Source organism: Malania oleifera, chromosome 3, assembly GCF_029873635.1.
Source record: "Malania oleifera isolate guangnan ecotype guangnan chromosome 3, ASM2987363v1, whole genome shotgun sequence".
Taxonomy (NCBI): domain Eukaryota; kingdom Viridiplantae; phylum Streptophyta; class Magnoliopsida; order Santalales; family Ximeniaceae; genus Malania; species Malania oleifera.
Genome location: NC_080419.1, coordinates 98,797,705 through 98,816,563, shown reverse-complemented (window position 1 = coordinate 98,816,563; position 18,859 = coordinate 98,797,705). Strand labels below are relative to the sequence as shown.

The 18,859-nt window shown below is 35.9% G+C and overlaps 2 protein-coding genes across 5 annotated transcripts in view; both read left to right on the top strand.

The window, feature by feature from the left end:
• The window catches only part of LOC131151899 (protein TIFY 8), a 29,309-nt gene extending 20,673 nt beyond the window's left edge, over positions 1-8,636 (top strand). The window contains exons 5-8 of one of the 4 annotated variants that reach the window (XR_009135796.1): positions 7,023-7,248; positions 7,497-7,576; positions 7,992-8,408; positions 8,510-8,636. Coding sequence is in view for 2 of the 4 variants with exons in the window: in XM_058103371.1 (XP_057959354.1) it covers positions 7,023-7,248; positions 7,497-7,576 (306 nt within the window). In the remaining 2 variants the exon portion in view is untranslated. Of the gene's footprint in view, positions 1-7,022; positions 7,249-7,496; positions 7,577-7,991 lie in introns of all 4 variants that reach the window. The other 3 variants (XR_009135795.1, XM_058103371.1, XM_058103372.1) reach the window with 3 other exon arrangements.
• Positions 8,637-13,039: 4,403 nt separating this feature from the next.
• On the top strand, positions 13,040-17,696 carry LOC131151448 (gibberellin 3-beta-dioxygenase 1-like). The gene is made up of 2 exons (XM_058102694.1): positions 13,040-13,503; positions 17,132-17,696. Exons 1-2 carry the CDS (start codon positions 13,040-13,042, stop codon positions 17,694-17,696), a joined length of 1,029 nt encoding a protein of 342 aa, XP_057958677.1.
• The last annotated feature ends 1,163 nt before the right edge of the window (positions 17,697-18,859 follow it).

Below are 18,859 nucleotides of genomic sequence, written 5' to 3'. Positions count from 1 at the left end.
AATAATACAAATGTAAAATAGCTAGAAAAGAAAGAAGGTTGAAGTTGAAAAATATAGAAGTTAAATATCACATTACTAATATTATCAAAATAAAATATTTTCCTAACAAGTTAGTATTTTGAAATTGTTAATTAGTGCATCTATTGTGAGTATTTAAAGAAATTGTAAATTTTGTATCATTGTCATCCTCATTATAATCTTTTCCCCCCCTTGGCATTTGGTATATTGAGAATGATATATGAAAGAGAGGGAAAAAATGAGAAGAAAAAGTAGAAAATAAAAGAATTTTCGGGTGTAATAGTCTTGTAGCGGTTACGTAACAGCCGTAGCGGCCTTTACGTAACGGCTGTTACAGCCGTGATTTTTCTTCCCACCGATTTTGCAGTGTGTAACGGTATCAGTAACCCAAAAAACCGTTCGTTACGTAACGGTCGCGGCTGTTATTTAAAACCATGGTGTCTATTGTTCAGGTGGAAGACCAACTAGACAGTTATTGTGGAACGTGTTCTTGGAAGTTAAAGGACAGGTGTGATGCCCCTTGATTTCATCAGTGTGAATGCCATCGTTGATCTTACACTCTTGGTGGCTCCTTCACTTGGTCCAACACTAGGGATTCTCCCTCTATTTTAAGCATTGGTAGGTTCTTTATCTCCACAGATTGGGAAGAACATTCTCCAAGATTACTTAGAATCACCTCCCTATGCCTATCACGCATCACTTCCCTATCCTCCTTGATACGGAAGGAGTTAAGTTGAGGCCAACTCTTTTTTGATTTATAAACTCAAGCATGATGGTTTATCAGATTAAACATTGGTGGTCTACTCTTCATCTTGAGGGAAAAGAAAGCTCTGCATTTGCCTGGGACTGAATTAAAGGGGCTGAAGGTAAAATTGAAATGGTGAAACAGGAATACATTTGGAAATATTCGCTTGAAAAAGAGCATTATCCTTAATGACATAAAGGAGCTCAATGAGAGAAACTTGGTCATTGCCTCACTGCTGAGAGTAAGGCTGGAAGATATTTGCATAGGAAAGAACTTTTGAGGTCATTAACTTGGAAGAGACCATTTGGAGGCAAAAATTCAGGGCTCTATGTCTTAAGGAGGGGAATTGTAACACTAGTTTCTTCACACCAAAATAGCAAATGCTCATTGTAGATTCCACATCTGGACGAGAAACTGAAATTGACTGTGGAGATTCTTGTTGAAGAAAGGATATCGAGAAGGGAATTTGTGATTTCAATGAGGATCTTTGCACTAAACTTGAGACTTGGGTGCAGCAGTGAATGGTATAACTTTCAGGTCCCTGAATCCTTCCCCAGCACAGTGGCTTGAAAATCCCTTTGAAGAAGAGGAAATTTACCAAAATGTCAGGGATAAATGGAGATACAGGTGATGCCTAGCCCTGTTGATTTTTCCTTGGCTCTTTACAAGCAAATTGGGGGTCTTCTTGGGCAGGAAATAATCAGAATTTTTGATGACTTTTTCAGAAGAGGCAGATTTGTGAGTAGCAGTAACTCCACATCCTGATTCCCAAGAAGACCAGGGCTTGCAACATTAAGGACTTAATTACCCTTGTGAGCTGTATCTGCAAGATTCTATCCAAAGTCCTCATTGTGAAGCTATTCCAGAAGTAATTGGCTAGCACCAGCTTGCTTCTGCCTGCAGCCCTTATTGCTATTGAGGTTGTGGATGCCTAGAGTAACATTAGGAAAATGGGGGTGGTTTGTGAGCTTTACATGGATAATGCTTTTGATAATGTAAATTGGAAATTTCTCCTTCACATTCTTAGAAGAATGGGTTTTGTGAAACTTTGGTGTAGATGAATCCAACAATGCATTATTACCCCAATATTTTCAATGCTTATCAATGTCTGTTCATGTACCTTTTTTTGTTTTTTGTTTTTTGTTTTTTTGCTTGTCTAAAGGCTGAGGCAAGGCGATCTCCTCTCCCTATTATTGTTTATCTTGATAATGGAAGTGTTGAGACTTGTTGAATAATACTACTGAAAAGGCCTTAGCTGGCTGAAATATTTGTCAAAAGGTGGGAGACTTGCCCTCATCAGGAGTGCCTTGAAAAATCTCCTGATCTATCCTATGTTCCTTGTCCCTGTATCTTTCTCAATTGCCAGAAGGTTAGAAGGAATTCGAAGAATATTTCTTTGGAGGAGCTTATGGGAGGAATTTAAATGTCATCTTGTCAAATAAGGGGCTGCTAAACAACCAATTTGAAATGGAGGGTTGGGGCTTAAATCTCTATCTACTTTCAACAAAACCCCCTTGGGAAATGGCTTTAGAGATTCATGAATGAAAAGGACCACCTTTGAAGGGGCATTATTGCTTCTAAATATGATCTTCAACATTATGGTTGGAGGACTGCTAGAGTTTCGAGAGGAGTTTATGATTTTGAATTCTGGAAATTCATGAGGAAAGGTTGGGATAATTTTATTGTTACATTAGTTTTGAAGTGGGGAATGGGGACAACATTTCTTTTGGCAGAATATTTGGTATGGTGAAGCTCCTTAAGATTCTACTTACGATTCTACCATTCTGATTCTATGATTCTATCAACTATTTACCGATTCTACCACGATTCTACTTGATTCTGATTTTTGTTACAACTTAGATCGTTAAGGTGAATCTGGATCGTAGAATCATACGATCCTATGATCCGGATCGCGATTTTAATAACCATGATTTAAAGGTGATCAATCTTCTTCATGAAATCTCTGGAGCATTTCCCAAGGAGGGCCATGTTAAAAGTTCAAAGAGATTTAAGCCCCAAGCCTCCTTTTTGAATGGTTTGCTTAACCACCCCCATTTAAAGAGATGATACTTGAATCTTCCCTTGAGATCCCCCATATAAATCTCCTTTGAATTCCCTCTAATTGTTTGACAATTGAGCAAGATATAGGGAAGAGGGACATAAAAATAGACTTGAAGGTTGGAAAGTGCGCTCTTGATGAGGGTAAGTCTTCGGCTTTTGAGTGGTAGTTCCCAACCAGCCATTTTTTTTTTCAAATCTTTCAGTAATGGGTTCCCAAACTCTTTTATCTTTGAATTTGGCTCCAAGGAGGAGATTAAGGTAGATAACAGGAAAAGCCCACAGTTTGCAACCTGATAGCCTCACACGGAGAGGTCCACTCGAACTAATAATCTCCCTTTTCCCAAATTCACCTTTAGACCTGAAACTGCTTCAAAACTGAGTTTCTATATGCCCAAGATTGAGCGTTTTCTGAGGATCTTCTTCATAAAAGATGATGGTATCATCTGCAAAAAGAAGATGGGGGACTTCCAAGATACTCCCGTTCTTTTCAATAGTGAGACCTTTGAGAAGTCTCTGTCAATAGCTTCTTAAATCAAAAGATTCAACACTTTAAAATCATGATAAACAAAAGTGTGGAGAGAGGATCTCCTTGCCTTAGACCTTTGGAAGAGCAAAAAAGGTTTGAAGGACAATTGTTAATGAGCACAGAAAAAGTTGGGGAAGTAATACATTGTTGGATTCGTCTATAGAGCTCCTCAAAACACATCCTTTTAAGAATATGAAGGAGAAAGTACCAATTCAGACAGTCAAATAGTTTCTCCATGTCAAGCATACAGACGACCTCACTATTCCTTCCCTTAGTTTAGGCATTCACCACTTGATTTGCAGTTGGGGCTGAGCTCATAGTTTGCCTTACTGCAACAAAAGATGTTGGTGTTGGCTAATAACTTCCAGAATTTCTTTCCTAAGTCTCGCAATGAGGACTTTGGATAGAATCTTATAAATGATGTCTAGAAGGCTCTTCCATGTTATTTACATCAACAAGCTCTTTCTTGAGCAAGAGCCTTTTAGCATTACTTTTGGCGTTGAAGCCCTTAACCTTAACTCTTCATTGTCCTGCACCTTAATGCCTTGAGGATCACATTCTTTTTTGCGTGGATATTACGAAAAGTACTTTTTCCCCACCATTTTATTTTTTCCTTCAACCCCTTCAATTTCAAGGCAACTACAAAGTTGCATTTTGCTCAAAATGAAGACCACAGACCACCAATGCTTAACCTGATCACCGAACCCAACGTGCTTGAGCTACATGTTCTTGAAATGGAGAGGAGTTCCCACTCATTTTACTCTTCCTGTGTTAAGAAGAGTAGGGAAGGGTATGAGATGGGCCATGGAAGCAGATTTTGAGAAACCTTTGAAAAATTATGTGGATATTAAATGCCTACTAATCCTTGAAAAAGGGGGAGTCTCTCTGGAGTTAGACCATGTGAAGAAGCCACCAATAACGGAAAGTTAATGAGGGAATTCTTGTTAAAATCAAGCAACTCCTTCATGTTGGTTTCAAGGTTCTCCCGCTTCTTTCATGAGGATATACGATCATATTCAGTAATCACATTCAAAATGCTGATCAAAGGATTTTTTGGAACATTTCCTTGCTTAGAAATGTCTTTGATTGGGGAAAAATGACCATCCTATGGTTCTTATGACAATTTGTACAAATTTCAATATCAGAACACTACTGAAGATCCCAAGTGGAATCCTGCATAAAAATGGTCTGATCCTATTACAGGAATCTCACTCCATTGATAGGAAACAGCAACAACTTCCCCTGGAAACCCATCTGGCAAATAGCAGTGCCCACAAAGGTTGCTTTCTTTGTGCGGGAGGCAGGGGGGCTGTCGCTTGTTAGTAGGTGCTTCTTCCCCACAATGGTTGCTTTCTTTGTGTGGGAGGCAACTCTTGGGAAGATTCTTACCCTTGATAACCTGCGGAAAAGTGTATGTTGCTAGTTAGTAGGTACTTCTTCCCCACAAAGGTTGCTTTCTTTGTGCAGGAGGCAACTCTTGGGAAGTTTGTTACCCTTGATAACCTGCAGAAAAGGGGGCTGTCTGTTGTTAGTAGGTGCTTCTTTTGTTTGGATGATGCTGAGTCTGTTGATCACATCCTCTCGCATTGCTCATGGTCCAGGAACTTTTGGGACTTGACGATTTCTCTGACCAGGCAGCAGTGGGTTACTGAAGAGTGGGGGAAGAGTTATAGGCCTGGAAAGGTATCTGTTCTGGAAAGGAAAGGAGGAAAGCTTTTTCCTTCATTCCCCTTGCCATCTTTTGGTTTGCATGGAGGGAAAGAAATGAGAGCTTTCAAAGGTTTGCCTGTGCCCTTACATGTTAGTAAAGGTGATTAGATCGCTGCTAAACGAACTGGTGTAGAGGGTTGTTTTTGATTGACACTTGTAATTCTTGACTTTTTGGTCACCCTGAACTGTAGGTAATTTTTCTTTCTTTGCTTTCACGTAGGTGGCATCCCCTTGATGCCCTTTAAATGAATTTTTCTTTACTGATAAAAAAATTGGTTACTAATTGCCTTACTCTGTAAAGATTGCAGGCATGTCTACACTAAACTTCTTTCATTATATGTAATTAAAGCATCAATAAATATTAGGATTTTGCTTGGTTTGCAGTCTGAGACCTTCTTGAAGCACCAGAAATTCTTTCCTAGGATCAGATCTCACCTTAGTAATTTTGGGCCTTTATGGATTCTAATATTGTTGTTTTGAAAGATGTTCATGTATATATACTAAGGTGAACTGATCTTTTCTTATGTAGAAAACAAAAATGCATGCTGGAAGAATTGTTTAACCTATAGAATATTAAGCATCTGATACAATATTAAGCTCATGCAAACTTGATCCTAATTATAATTTTCCAATTTAAGTCTAAACATGACTTCAATCGATCACCGTTCCTCCCTGTTATTATTTTTAAAGCTTGATATTCAATATTGGCCCACAACCTAATAATTTAAGCTATTAGGTCAAATGACAATCAAACATGGTATGAGAGCCATGGTTGGTCGAAGGTCCTAGGTTCTACTTTTCATGGCTGTGCTTCCTATAATGAGTGGTATTCATCATTTGTTTATGTGTCTGCAATTCCATATGCAATCTGGCTGTACATGTGGAGGGGTGTATCACATGTCATCTGACAATTTTGCATGTGCAATCAAGCTAATTATGAGGAAGCATCCATGGAAAATGGAAACTTTTTGTACTAGACTTTTGAACAACTATATTGTTGCTGCAATCAATTGTCTTTTGTTTTGATTACACAATTCCACAAATTTTCTGTTTCAGTGAAATATAGGTACCATATCATTTGACAATTTTGCATGTGTAATCAAGTTAATTGTGAGGAAGCATCCCAGTTTTTATATTAGACTTTTGAACAACTATACTGTTGCTGCAATCAATTGTCTTTTGTTCCAGTGAAATATAGGTAGCAGGGTAGCACCCATCTCTGCTATGATCAATTGTACTAATTATAGAAAATAGGATCACAAAGTCCAACAATGACTAAATATTTGCCTCTGGTATCCAAGAGACTCAAGAAAAATACTTTTTTCCCATCCCCTACTTCTGACTAAGGTTTGATCTGTTAGTGTGAATTGACAACTTTAAGACTTCCTTTGGTTAGTTGCGGTGGAATACAGTGAAAAGATGCTTTAATTTTATAAATTTTAAGTGCTATAGTGGCACTTTTTTAGAGTGAATTCAATTATTCATATAGAGAGCGATTTTAGGTTGAGCAAACGTGGGTTTATAGAGAGAGAGAGAGAGAGAGAGAGAGAGAGAGAGAATGAAGAAAGGGTGGTGGGGAGGGCAATCAATTTTAAACAATTGAACTGAAGTTAGAAACAAATATTTACCACTCAATCAGTGAAAAATGTTTTATTGACTATACTAGAAGAAAAAAGGACAAGACTTCATTGATAGAGTACTAGGAGAAAATGAATTTTGGAGACAGTTAATTTAGTATGCCCAGGCTTAGATACTGAATTATGTATTATTTGCGTTTCTTTAGAGAACTCTGAATCAGAGTTTGTACAATTAAAGAGGTCTAATTCCATGTGTAGGTATTTTGCATCTTGTTTTCTGGTGATTTTTATCAATTTATGATGTATTTTTTATGCTGGATAATTCAAAGCTGAATCCATTGCACATTCTTAGCATATATGACCAGGGGTTTGCTTTCTTTTCCAGGCAGATGTAATTATGGCCTTAGCTGGGTCAAATGGAGGATCTTGGTCAACAACGTATTCACCAAAGCCTTCTGCAAAGCCAGTCAATGAAAGTTATCTGCCCAATGGAGAAAACGAATTGGCCATGACCAGTAATGCATACTCGCAGGAATTTCGTGGGAGGTTCACTGTCACTGGTAATTCTGGTCCTGGGACTGGTCCTGGTGATCGAATTACAGCACCTGCTGGTATCTCCTCAACTCAGCCTCCGTTATGTACTCTATGATCTCTTTTGCACTCTGTTGTGCTTAGAGGTGCTTGGCATGAAGTGGGAGATGAATTCTTAAACCTGAAACTTTGTTTTACCTGAATGGGCTTGTTTGTAGTTTATTGCATCATATTTGTTTCCTTTGCTTGTGAGAGTGCAACAATTCAAGGATTTTTGCCAAATTCCCAATTTGATTTTACTGATATTGATTGTGGTTATTCATTCTAGGCCATCGCAGTGGTGCTGTAACTAGAGATTCCAGAACCCCAGCGCAGGCAAGAGAACCTGTTACTGAAGAGAAAAGATAGGTATGATGTTAAAAGAGTCTGGCAGAGTGTTATCCTTTTTTGGAAAAGTTAGTTTTTTCTCTGATTTTTTTAGCTTCGATTCTGTTTTTCATTTGTCAGTTCATCTTTTGAGGGTTTTCCCTCTTACCTGACATTGTCTATAGAGAGATGGAATCATGCTGTCTGTTTATCAATCAGATCAAAACTTGCTCAGTTTCTTGTTTCTTTTAATTGCATTTTTACTTTTCTTGAAAGATAACTTTGTCTCTTCCATTCCATGATTTTGTTTCCTGGAATGTAGAGGCATTTGAATGTCAATCATCGAGATATAATTGCTACCTTACAGAATATCATAATTTATAGTTTGAAGCTTTAAAATGCTCTCCTGGATTTTGGCTAACAGTAATTCTCATGAACATCTCATCTTGCTGAACAGTAATTCTTATCATTTCATTTTTGAAAGATAAGAACACTCTTCTTTCCCTAGGTGAAGGGTTGGATGCCTCTTTTTCAAAAAAGTGGGGTGTTGGTTACAAAGATCATCGATCAAAATTTTGGCTAGTCAGATCTGCTTATGTTACCAAACCTACAAGGGTTGGAAGGAGTGAGTTATGTTTGGGAAACGAAATGAATGGATTCAGTTCATGGAATATCAAGAGATCCCGGGCAGGCGCCTCCGTACTAGGATATTGAGCTACTCTCTTGTTTTCAGAAATCCTTGTAGTTCTGAAGCTTGAGGTATTTGATGCTTGTGTGGTACTCTATATCTCTCCTCATTGGATTAAGTGCTTCAAATTCACAGTTCAGCAAAGTCAAGTCTTGGGTCATTGGTTTTCTACAACAAAATGAAATTGCAAAATTATTGCCCCTCTAATAGATCTCTCTCTCTCTCTCTCTCTCTCTCTCTTTGGTATCATACATATTTATAAATATTCACTTTGGTTCCTACATGAGGGGCAAATTTGAAACAACATTTTGCATTGACACAGAAGCTGGCAAGGGCAGGCCTTGTATGCCCCATGGGAATTGCATAGTTCTGTTATTTTTGTTCTATCAATATCTTGAGCAGATTATGACTTCATTTTATTGCTAATGTGGGCTGTCTTTATTCTCCTTTGGATGAGATTGGTCTCCATGGACCATGGGCATGTGTAGTTACCTTATAGCCAGGCAAAAAATTGGGGCACCTGAGTCCAGTTTCAATCATTTTTTTAACATTTCATTTGCTTTGCGAATTTTAAGGTGTCCCATGGACTGACTTTCCAGGGAAATGAGATTTCTATTTCACATTTTTATTTGGTTTACTCTACATGATTCTGATGCAACGTGTTACTGCCACCACGCCACTTTTGGTGCCAAAACAAACACTAAAATGTGATGCTGTCAACATCACATTCTTGGAATCTTGAAATATCTGCTAACCAAAAGCCTTGAGGTGTAAGACAAACCTTCTATGCCACATTCTAGGTAATCTTGAAATATTCACGAAGTTGCTAACCATCTCGTGTTCTAGCTTATGTGGGCTTGGAACACACGACCTATGCTTATTGGGGCACATATCCATGCTTGGATTGTTACTCAGATATAATTTAATGAAGTTGAATAGATGCATTCAAACTTCTGGGGACCAATTCAATGAGTGCTCTCCACTTAAGAGAGCATATTCTTATTGATCCTAATCTGGGTTTTGGACTGGAATGGTGTAGGGAATGGATCAAGAAATCTTTCTTGTCTTCCTTAGCAAATGAATGCTGAGATTGCTTTGATAGCGTGTGGTTGTGTGCAGATTTGGAGACATGGTGTTCCTTAAGTAGGGACTCTGTCAGCATTATTATGTAGGTTGCATATGATTTTGGGATCAAGTTGTGCAAAAATTCAATTCAATTCAGAGTGCAATTTGAAATTTAAGAACATTGTTGAAAATTTTGTTGACCCTTAAAAACAGAGAATCTGATTGAAATTATGAGGATTCTAGGCTGACTTTTGGTTCATCTGTTGGATTGGGTATATTTGGGACCTGCCTTTATGATTTTTTGACATGAAAGAATTTATTAATTAATTAGTTGATCACACAAAACAGAGGGTCCCAAGACAGCATCACACACGCAAACCATCCAAAATGACCCAGATGGATTGGTCCTACCGGGGAGCAGTCCTGATCTTTTGGGATTATCTTGATGAAATTGGGAAAGAAAATTTTGGCATCCTTGTGCATATGTGATGTTGCAGGTTGTGATAGGGAAAGCCAATTAGTTTACTAATGCATACATAATGTTTGTATATTTTAATATCTTCGCGTAGTAGATGCGTCTTGAGAGTAAAGGGATCTTGGTCTTTTATTCTCGAGTTCTTCGGCTAGTTTAGAAAGAGGATGCGATGCACCATCCTTCAATCTTAATTATTAATATTCAGTCCCTCGTACAGTGGCATCAGATTTGCCTTGTTCGTCATGTGTATCGGGAAGGATAACGATTGTGTCGATTTCTCAGTTAAATTAGAAGTCTTAAGTAGGAAGCTTTCTTAATTATATGAAACTCTTCTCTTCCATGATTCCGAACTTTCTTAAACTGATGCTTATGGTGTTAGTTTAGTGAGATCTTCGTTTTTCATTTTTTTTTTTTCTATTATTGTACCATAAAAAATCTTGAAAGAAATAACCAAAATAACTTAATCAAATACAAATTTCAAGAGAAAAGGTCTAATTTGTAAAAATTGAAAAAGAAAACCTTATATAACAAGAGATTTCAAAGAGTGGGTGATTGAGATTTTTGACTCATCACTCAAGAAAGCCATTTATATATTGAACATTGAGGAGGGGAAATAAAATGAAATGTCAATTTTGACAATTGAAGAAATTATTCGTGTTTAGAATTCATTCTTTTTGACATGAAAACAATTGTAACTAGGAAGAAGCCAAGCAACAAACCTGGCGTAGGACTAATTATTAGTCACAGGACTTTCTTCGCATTAAAATTGGGTTCTTCTCCAGAAAGGAAAGGAGACGCCATTAGGAAAAGAAAATCATCTCTTTTAAAGGTTTGAGTTTGGCTTTTTTGTGGCCAGTGAAAAGGAATAAAGATGATCTTGATTTAAGGTTATTGTAAAAATTATTTGAGCCTTGTATGGAAAATGAATTATTAGGGAAAGAAAATTGGTCCTGCTCGGTAAAAGAACTAAGGTTTCTTGCATTTAAAATGATTAAAATGAATATGCGCATACATAAATTGTTAGTATTAAATAAAAAAGAATATGTTTAAATAAAAATTGAAAACATTAATTATCAAAGATGTTAAGCCCAATTTTTAAATTTTAAGCTGAAAAGTTTATGCAAAATATGGTTGTTAGGGGCAAACTCACCTTAAGAATTATCTTTGAACCTGACGACAACAACCGAAGAGAGAATTATAGATGAGACATACTTATATGGAAAAGGAGTTAATAGGGAAAAATGAGAGTTGATCTCTTTCGGTAGAAAGATTGTAAGGTTTCTCAAATGTTTAAAATGACTAAAATGAATATGCCAAGAGCAGGATAAAGAATGCGTAGGTAATTTTATAATGTAAAAGAAAAAAAGAAACAAGGATACCATGGAATATGATAATCAATTGGAAAAAAAAAATGCCTTTAACTTTTAAAAGTGCTAATTCTTCAACTTTTTAAAGTTTTTCAAAGGTTAAAAGCTAATATCTTTTTAAAATTTAAAAATATTTATTTACCAAAGGTGCTATGTCGAACTTTTATTTTTAAAGAGGAGAAGTTCATGAAAAAATGGGGGATTGGATGGGGTGGGGGAGGGGCAAACGAGAGAGAGAGAGAGAGAGAGAGAGAGTCAAGCATGAATAGATCTAGTTAGGGAAAAACCAAATTTGGCGTAATTTCTTTCTAAGAAGCAAAACAAAGTTTATTAAAAAAAAAGATTATTTTGGAAATAGAATGTAGCTCAATGTCAAGTGTGGGGGTAAAATTAATAAAGGATAGATGAAGTGTGAAGGATGTATATATAGAATTGATTTTGTCACACAAGAGAGAGAGAGAGAGGGTGGGGTGCCCGAGTCCATGATTTTTTGTAGAAGGGGTTATCCTTCATTATTTGACTAAAAACTATTAAAAATCACAAGAAACCAAATCATTTTCTCACTTTACAACCTGTGTTCTTGATGGCGCACGATTGCCTTCCTTTGAGAGGAGAATATAGGCAAAATTTGGGCTTTTTAGGGAGCAAATATATCAAAATATGTAAATGACATGTGCTGATGGAATCCAAAAGGGGGTAAATGCTAGTTTGGTTAGAAGAATTTCAACACCGATTTAGAGGTTAAAAAACATGAACTGATTCGCTTAATATTAGATTATTAAGTGCCTAACCTTTATCTATCTGTTCAGAGAAAAGCGATCCTCATTCAAGGTTGCCTTCATTTCCTTATCTTTTTAAGTAGGTAGGGAGTGACAATGTTTCTATGGGGTCCACCCTATACCTATTTCCATTTGCAGTGGAAATTTTGTGGTTCATGAGCCCATATACGGTCAACCAATTAAGCTGCCACCTACACTCACAAAAAGGATGTCTGTCAAACTTGTATATTTCCCAACCCAACCCAACCCAACCCTAGTAGCTCTCTTCCAAGGCCTAGACAGCATCCCTCGAGGGTCAAGGGTAGCTAGTCATATATGTGTCCAGGCAGAAAATTTTTCACTTGCAATTTTTGGGTCAGCTTTGAACCCTTATACGTTTTGTCGGCAGTCTCCATTCTTATTGCTAGCTGGTCTTTATTCTCAACATGATTAATTAATCCAAATGACACAGATTCAGATCATATCACACCCAATAAAATAAAAAAAAGTAATGTATTGTCTATTGCAAAAATCAATTAACTATACATGAGCTTGTTCAACATTAATCTCCTTTACTATGGCCACGTTGTGTATATATATTTAGATATAATATATTACTGAATTGGGTACGGGCAACCCTAACCCTAATTAAGTTTGGTTTGTATTAATTTGGTCCACATATGGGTAATTATTGGAGCTAGCTAGCTAGGAAAGCATATGAAAGTCTTATGCCCCCGAGCAGGTGCCCTCCAAAATTTCCCCCTAGAAGACAAAAGTAAGGTCACTGTCGTCTCCAAAAAGCAAAAGAAAGAAAAAAAAGTCACACCTCCTTATCATGAAACATGAAAGGTGCATTTTGAGTCCTTGTTTGTTTTGTCTTCTTTTGTCCCCTTCCCTTAATTTTTAAAACCCCCCCGCGCCCAAACCAAAACAATAACCATCTCCCAAAAACACACTGCTTGATTTCCAATACGCCCAATTATCCTTGATCAACCCTCTTTGTTAATTTAAATAAACCATCGTTAATTAAAATCTCTAGTCGCACATCTATATATATGTGTGTGTATGTGTTCAGAGATTAACTGGCAAGCATTTTATCATAACCCTAATCTTCACTCTCCTTGATCTTTCCCTCTCTAAGACAGCTTAGCTATGAGTAGCAGCTTCCTTTCAGAAGCCCACACCGACATCCCCCTAGACTTCGACAAACCCATCCTGGCGGTGCCCGACTCCCATGCGTGGCCGAAATCTGATGACGCGCCGACTGGGGACTGGTCTGAGAAACAACGGGGAATACCCACCGTTGATCTCAGCGATCCGAATGTCGCAGAGGTCATCGGCCGTGCGTGCGAGCAGTGGGGCGCGTTCCAAGTCACGAACCACGGCGTTCCCTTGCGCCTGCTGAAGGACGTGGAGGCTGAGGCACGGAGGCTCTTCTGTCTCCCGACTCGGCAGAAAATGAAGGCTTTGCGCTTGCCGGGAGGCTCCACAGGCTACGGCATCCCCAAGATATCGAACTTCTTCTCTAAGTTGATGTGGCATGAAGGTTTCACCATCATGGGTTCGCCGGTTGACCATGCCAGGGAACTCTGGCCAGATGACTATGAGCGGTTTTGGTACTTAATTGCTTCCATGCATGCACTTCCATGCACGTACGCATTCTAGCTATTAGATTTCTCTGCTTCCTGCAGCATGATTTTTTATGGTTTTTAAGGTTTTCGTTGGAAGCAGCTATGGGGCAGCTTGCAGTTCTTTTGTTCCTTTAAAATAATTTTTTCTGGGTGCTTGAAATTAGTCTAAACTTAGGGTTTGCTGGAAGCAACTTTAGGCGGCTTGCAATTCTCATTTAATTTTCTGGGGCTACTTAAGGTAGTCCAACCCTAGGATTTGATTTGCACCCCAATTAAATGATCTTTCTACTGAGTACTGACCCATTTCATAGTTTGATTTCAAATTTAATTAAACATTAATAATTTAGAGTCCTGCACAAGGACATATTTTTCCTAAACCATCAACATAGCTAGCTCTTCCTAGTTGCAGCTAGAAAACATGCATTTGCACATAATTCTAATGCCGAGAAGTCATTTGGTAAAATTTATTATTGTTATTATTTATTTTTATTATTATTAATATTATTATTTTGAAAATTCACTTGGCAAATCTATCATTGAAATTGAGTAAATCAGCATAACATGATTAATTTGAGGTCATAATATTTAGGTTATGCTTGGGAGTAATTAAGGATTTTATGTATTTTATTTGGATTTGTGTGAATTTAGTAAAATTCAATACGATTTTGTAAATGGTATTACATATTATTCAAGTTCATACAAATTCAAATCTAATTAAGGTCCAAATCTCAAACTTGCAAACATGGTACTAATGGAGTTCGGCAATTATACATTCTTCCAAATCTCATGAGAGGCTGATTTTATAGGAAGTATATGTTTATATGTATAACACTGATTAATTTTTTTTGTCATCAAATATGTTTTAAGTGAATGAAATGACTACATATATATTTGGTAATTTTTTTGCTTTGTTTTGAGGAGAAAAATCAAAGAGCAATTGTTATCCAACTTGCCATGTAATTGATCCAGTAAAAAGCGAGATGAAAAATGAATGACATTTAACACCAATTAATTTTACATGGAATTGGTCCTCCTTTATTTTTAGTTCTGTAAAATTTCTTCCACTCTGTCCTATATGACATTGCATTAAATATTAAACAACCAGTTATTTAATTAGTTCTAGTTAGAGGAATGGACACACACACACACATTAATTTGATATGCATATGAAAATTTTCTGCTTCATTTTTTAAAGTCAAAATTTAAATTAACTAATGCTTTATGCTTGTTTGTTAAATCTATTAACATTGAATTATTAAGTCAAACAGTTTTTTTTTCTTCGTTTGGCTATTCTATTCTTACGTCTGACTAGGGTTTTGTGTTTCTTTCCTTCAATTAAATGGGTTCATTGGGTATCTGTGAAGGCAAACGGCAAAGAGAGGGGGAGGGGGTGGCAATGACTCCCCTAGCATAAAAAAATTCAATTTCAATTAGTTTTTTTTTAATAGTTATAACAAAAATTTAATTTGACCCTTCAAAATTTAAGATATTTTAATCTTAATATCCCTCCCTCGCCCCAAGAAAATTGTAGGCACGTTAGTAAATTTCATATATCTATTTAGCCACATGATCTACTCTGTCCTCTATGGAGAAAAATGCATTTTGACTCCACCACTGTTTGTTGGGGTATATTAGGTTTCCTTAATTTTGATCTTTCAGGATTGCTGTATTGTTTGTTGTTTCTATTTTTGCTTTGAAAAATAATATTTGTACGACCCAAGTAGGTAAACATCAATTTCTGACTACTAAAAAATTGAACAATCTACTTTTAATTAGGTTGATACACGTTTACTTAAAACAACACAGGTCTAAATAGTATACCTGTAAGGAGGAGTGACTTAGTTTATATTTGGTATCGAAAAGGGTACTGGTAGGTCACCTAAAATAATATGGAATGAGTTAGTGAGTTAGGATTTAATGGGTCTTAAGTTAGAGGAAGAAAATGTTTTTGATTGAATAAATTGACAGGAAAGGATTCGTGTAATAGACTCCATCTAATGAGACTTAAGACTTATTGTTGTTGTTGTTATTATATTGATGCTGACCCGATGGGTAGTCTAAATATAATTTTCATTTTGCTTTTTGGTTCTTAGACTGTTTCCCTTGGGTGTTGTTTTGTTATTGCCTCATCAACAGTGGTAGCTTTGTTGATATATTGAGGAAAATATATCTTTATGTTTCTAATTAATAAATTAAATAAAGAGAATTGTACCACTATCTAAGTTGCTTTTTTGATGCATATCTTATATTCGGCGAGACCCATGTCATTTGGTGCTTAGATAGGCAGCTCCTTCTAGCTAATCATACCTTTATGTGAGTATATTGCTATTAATATATTTATGGTCTGTGTCTATGAATGATTGAGAGAAACGGTGGATTACTAAATGGGAGTGGGGGGCCAAGCCAAGCACGACCTCATATTTCTCTCACTCTCTCTCTCTCTCTCTCTCTCTCTCTCTCTCTCTCTATATATATATATATATATATATGTATATATTCAAACAATCTAATCAACAAGAGCCAATCAAGGTCAACCAATTGAATTAATATTGGAACTTTGATTAAGGCTAACATGAAGGCTTTATATCTCCTCTGTGATCTATGCTGAGATATTGAGGCTCCTTGATATGCTCTCTCTGTGTGCCTATATATATAGAGAGAGAGAGAGAGAGCACTGCATGTGACAAAATACTTCTCATATTTTATGCAACCCTTCTTACTTGAGTACTATTCTAATTGTGTGTATTGGCAACTTGATGTAGCCATGTTCTCTTTTCTGAAAAATTAATGAGAGAGTTTACTGGATGAGTTTGGATGGAAGCTAAATCTTTCATGTTGAAATTAATTAATTTATTGCTCTGTAGACATCACGTTATAATAAATAAAAATACTTTGTCAAATGTCAATAGATATACCATGAAACCAAACATTTTATGATGTTGATACATAAACAACTTTATTATTATTATTATTTGGTAAAATGCATTGAATGAGCTATATTTTAATATTTCAAATATAGTCTAGTACTATAACACAAATTTTCTAAGGGTGCACTTATTTCCAGATTAAGGTAAGAGAAGGAGAATTTATGGATGAAATTTTCTTTTTTCTTTGGTTTTATACATTGGGTTTTTTTTTTTTTTTTTTATCTTGAGTTTGATGAGAGGGAATTGGTAAGTTCTATCCTATGTGCAAGGGTTGAGAAGCCCCTCTAACTTGTCTTAGATTTTATTTCTCTTGCATGAAACATATATGAGCTAATAGCGACCTAGAACCCTAACTTGATCACTCTTTGCTCATGAAATAAATTGTTATGTAAAATAATAAATCTAACTTACAATGTGTCAATTAGTAAAGGGTAGTGCTAAACTTACCAACCAAACATTACAATTTTAGTTACCCACTATTTTATATAGTTGTACCATAAAAATAGTACAATATGCACAAAATAATGGGTAAGTAAAAGTGTGATACTTTTAGGAGGTAAGTGTAGAACTTTGTTATTAACAAGAACCAAAAAAAGTTATTATCAATCATCTTAGATTTTTTTTTTTTTTTAAATTCCCCCCATTTTTCACTTTAAAGTGATGTGATTTTTGTTCTATGTTTGCAGTCGAGTAATGGAGGATCATCAGAAGAAGATGAAGAAGCTAGCCAAGCAGATCTTGGTTTTAATTCTTGATTGGTTAAAGATATCCAAAGAAGACATTAATTGGTTGTGTGACACTTCCTGCACTCTCGCTCTTCAGCTCAACTCTTACCCTTCTTGTCCAGACCCGAAACATGCCATGGGACTTGCACCCCACACTGACACCTCCCTTTTCACCATAATATACCAGAGCCATGGTAGTGGTCTCCAACTCTATCATGATGGGGTTGGGTGGTTAACGGTGTCGCCTGTTGCTGGTGCACTCATTGTCAATGTTGGCGACATCCTCCATATTCTTTCTAATGGTAGATTCTTGAGTGTTCTTCATCGTGCAGTTGTGAACCGGACACAACATCGGGTATCAATGGCCTACTTCTATAGCCTGCCTTTGACTTCCAATGTCTTTCCCCTCCCCATGCTTACAAATTCAAGGGAGAAACATCCTCGATATCGATCAATAATGGTGAAAGAGTACTTTGACATCAAGGCGAAGCATCTAAATGATGCACTCTCTTTAATTAGAACTTGATGAAAAAGTGGGGTTCTAATTTTGAAGGTTTTATAGTCATCAATATAATAACACCAAGAGTTTAAAATGTCCTTATAACATATTATAAAGTAATAACATAAATGTGTTCTTTGAACTAAGTGAGAGAGAGAGAGAGAGAAAGGATAGTATAATCAATTGTATAAGAAAAAAAATGATGTTTATTTCCATTGTTGCACTATAAGCTAGAAATAATGTTGACTTTGGAAGAAGAAAGAGAATTAATGATGCTTTAAAAAGAGTTTGATATTGTTTAATTAATTTGAGTTCACCTCTTTTAAATTTAAGTTCGTTTTCATTTTTTCATTACATTAATTGCATTTGAGTTTGTTTAGTTTCTAGTTCATATTTATTGTCTTCTTTATTGAGGTAAAATTGGATGCATTTAACATCTCAAATAATGTAATTGCTTTAAAACAAGGTTTTAGATCATTTGACACTCATTAACAATTGAGTTGGTTGATCCATCAGTGCTCAAAGATTGTGGTAGAACATAGAATTTTCTTTCTTTGCTTCCTCTTGGCTAGAAGAAAAGAGGATTTTTATTAGGGCAAAAGAAATTGACTTGTGTAGAGTGTTATTAGTTACAATTGTTAGTATCAAATCATATATAACAATTTAAGCATAAAAACATCTTGTTATAAAAGAATAAGGCTAAACTAGGGCTACGTACACTTGATTATTCATTAATTTACATGACCACAAACATATAGCTACATTATGTAATAAAAAGTTTTAATTGTATTAAATATATATGCTATTCATTAGATACATCTTCATTTATTTTATAAAATTAATTAATTAATTAAATTTAAATTTAAAATTTATTTTTGTGTATGTCTCTAACATTATTCTCTAGCACACACAGAATAATAAATAATCATTAGCCAATGGTAATTATGGTCAAATACTAGAAAATTATTTTTCTATAAGTAAATGTTTAGTGAAAATTGAATATTTTATAAAATAATAAAATATTAAATAAAATAATTTACATAGTGATTTTTCAGAAAATAATTAAAATCAAGAATTTTGCACTATCTTGAACTGAAATTGAAGCTAAAAGAAGTTTTGTAATTGATGACTACCCAAGGTAAGTGCAATGCCTTTGTGGGAGAGTAGAAATGTGTATAAATAGGAGATCA

Excerpts from the sequence above, each read along its gene's own strand:
- LOC131151448 (XM_058102694.1), top strand. The coding sequence starts at position 13,040 with ATGAGTAGCAGCTTCCTTTCAGAAGCCCACACCGACATCCCCCTAGAC. Across the intron at positions 13,504-17,131 it reads GATGACTATGAGCGGTTTTG|TCGAGTAATGGAGGATCATC; the intron begins GTACTTAATTGC and ends CTATGTTTGCAG.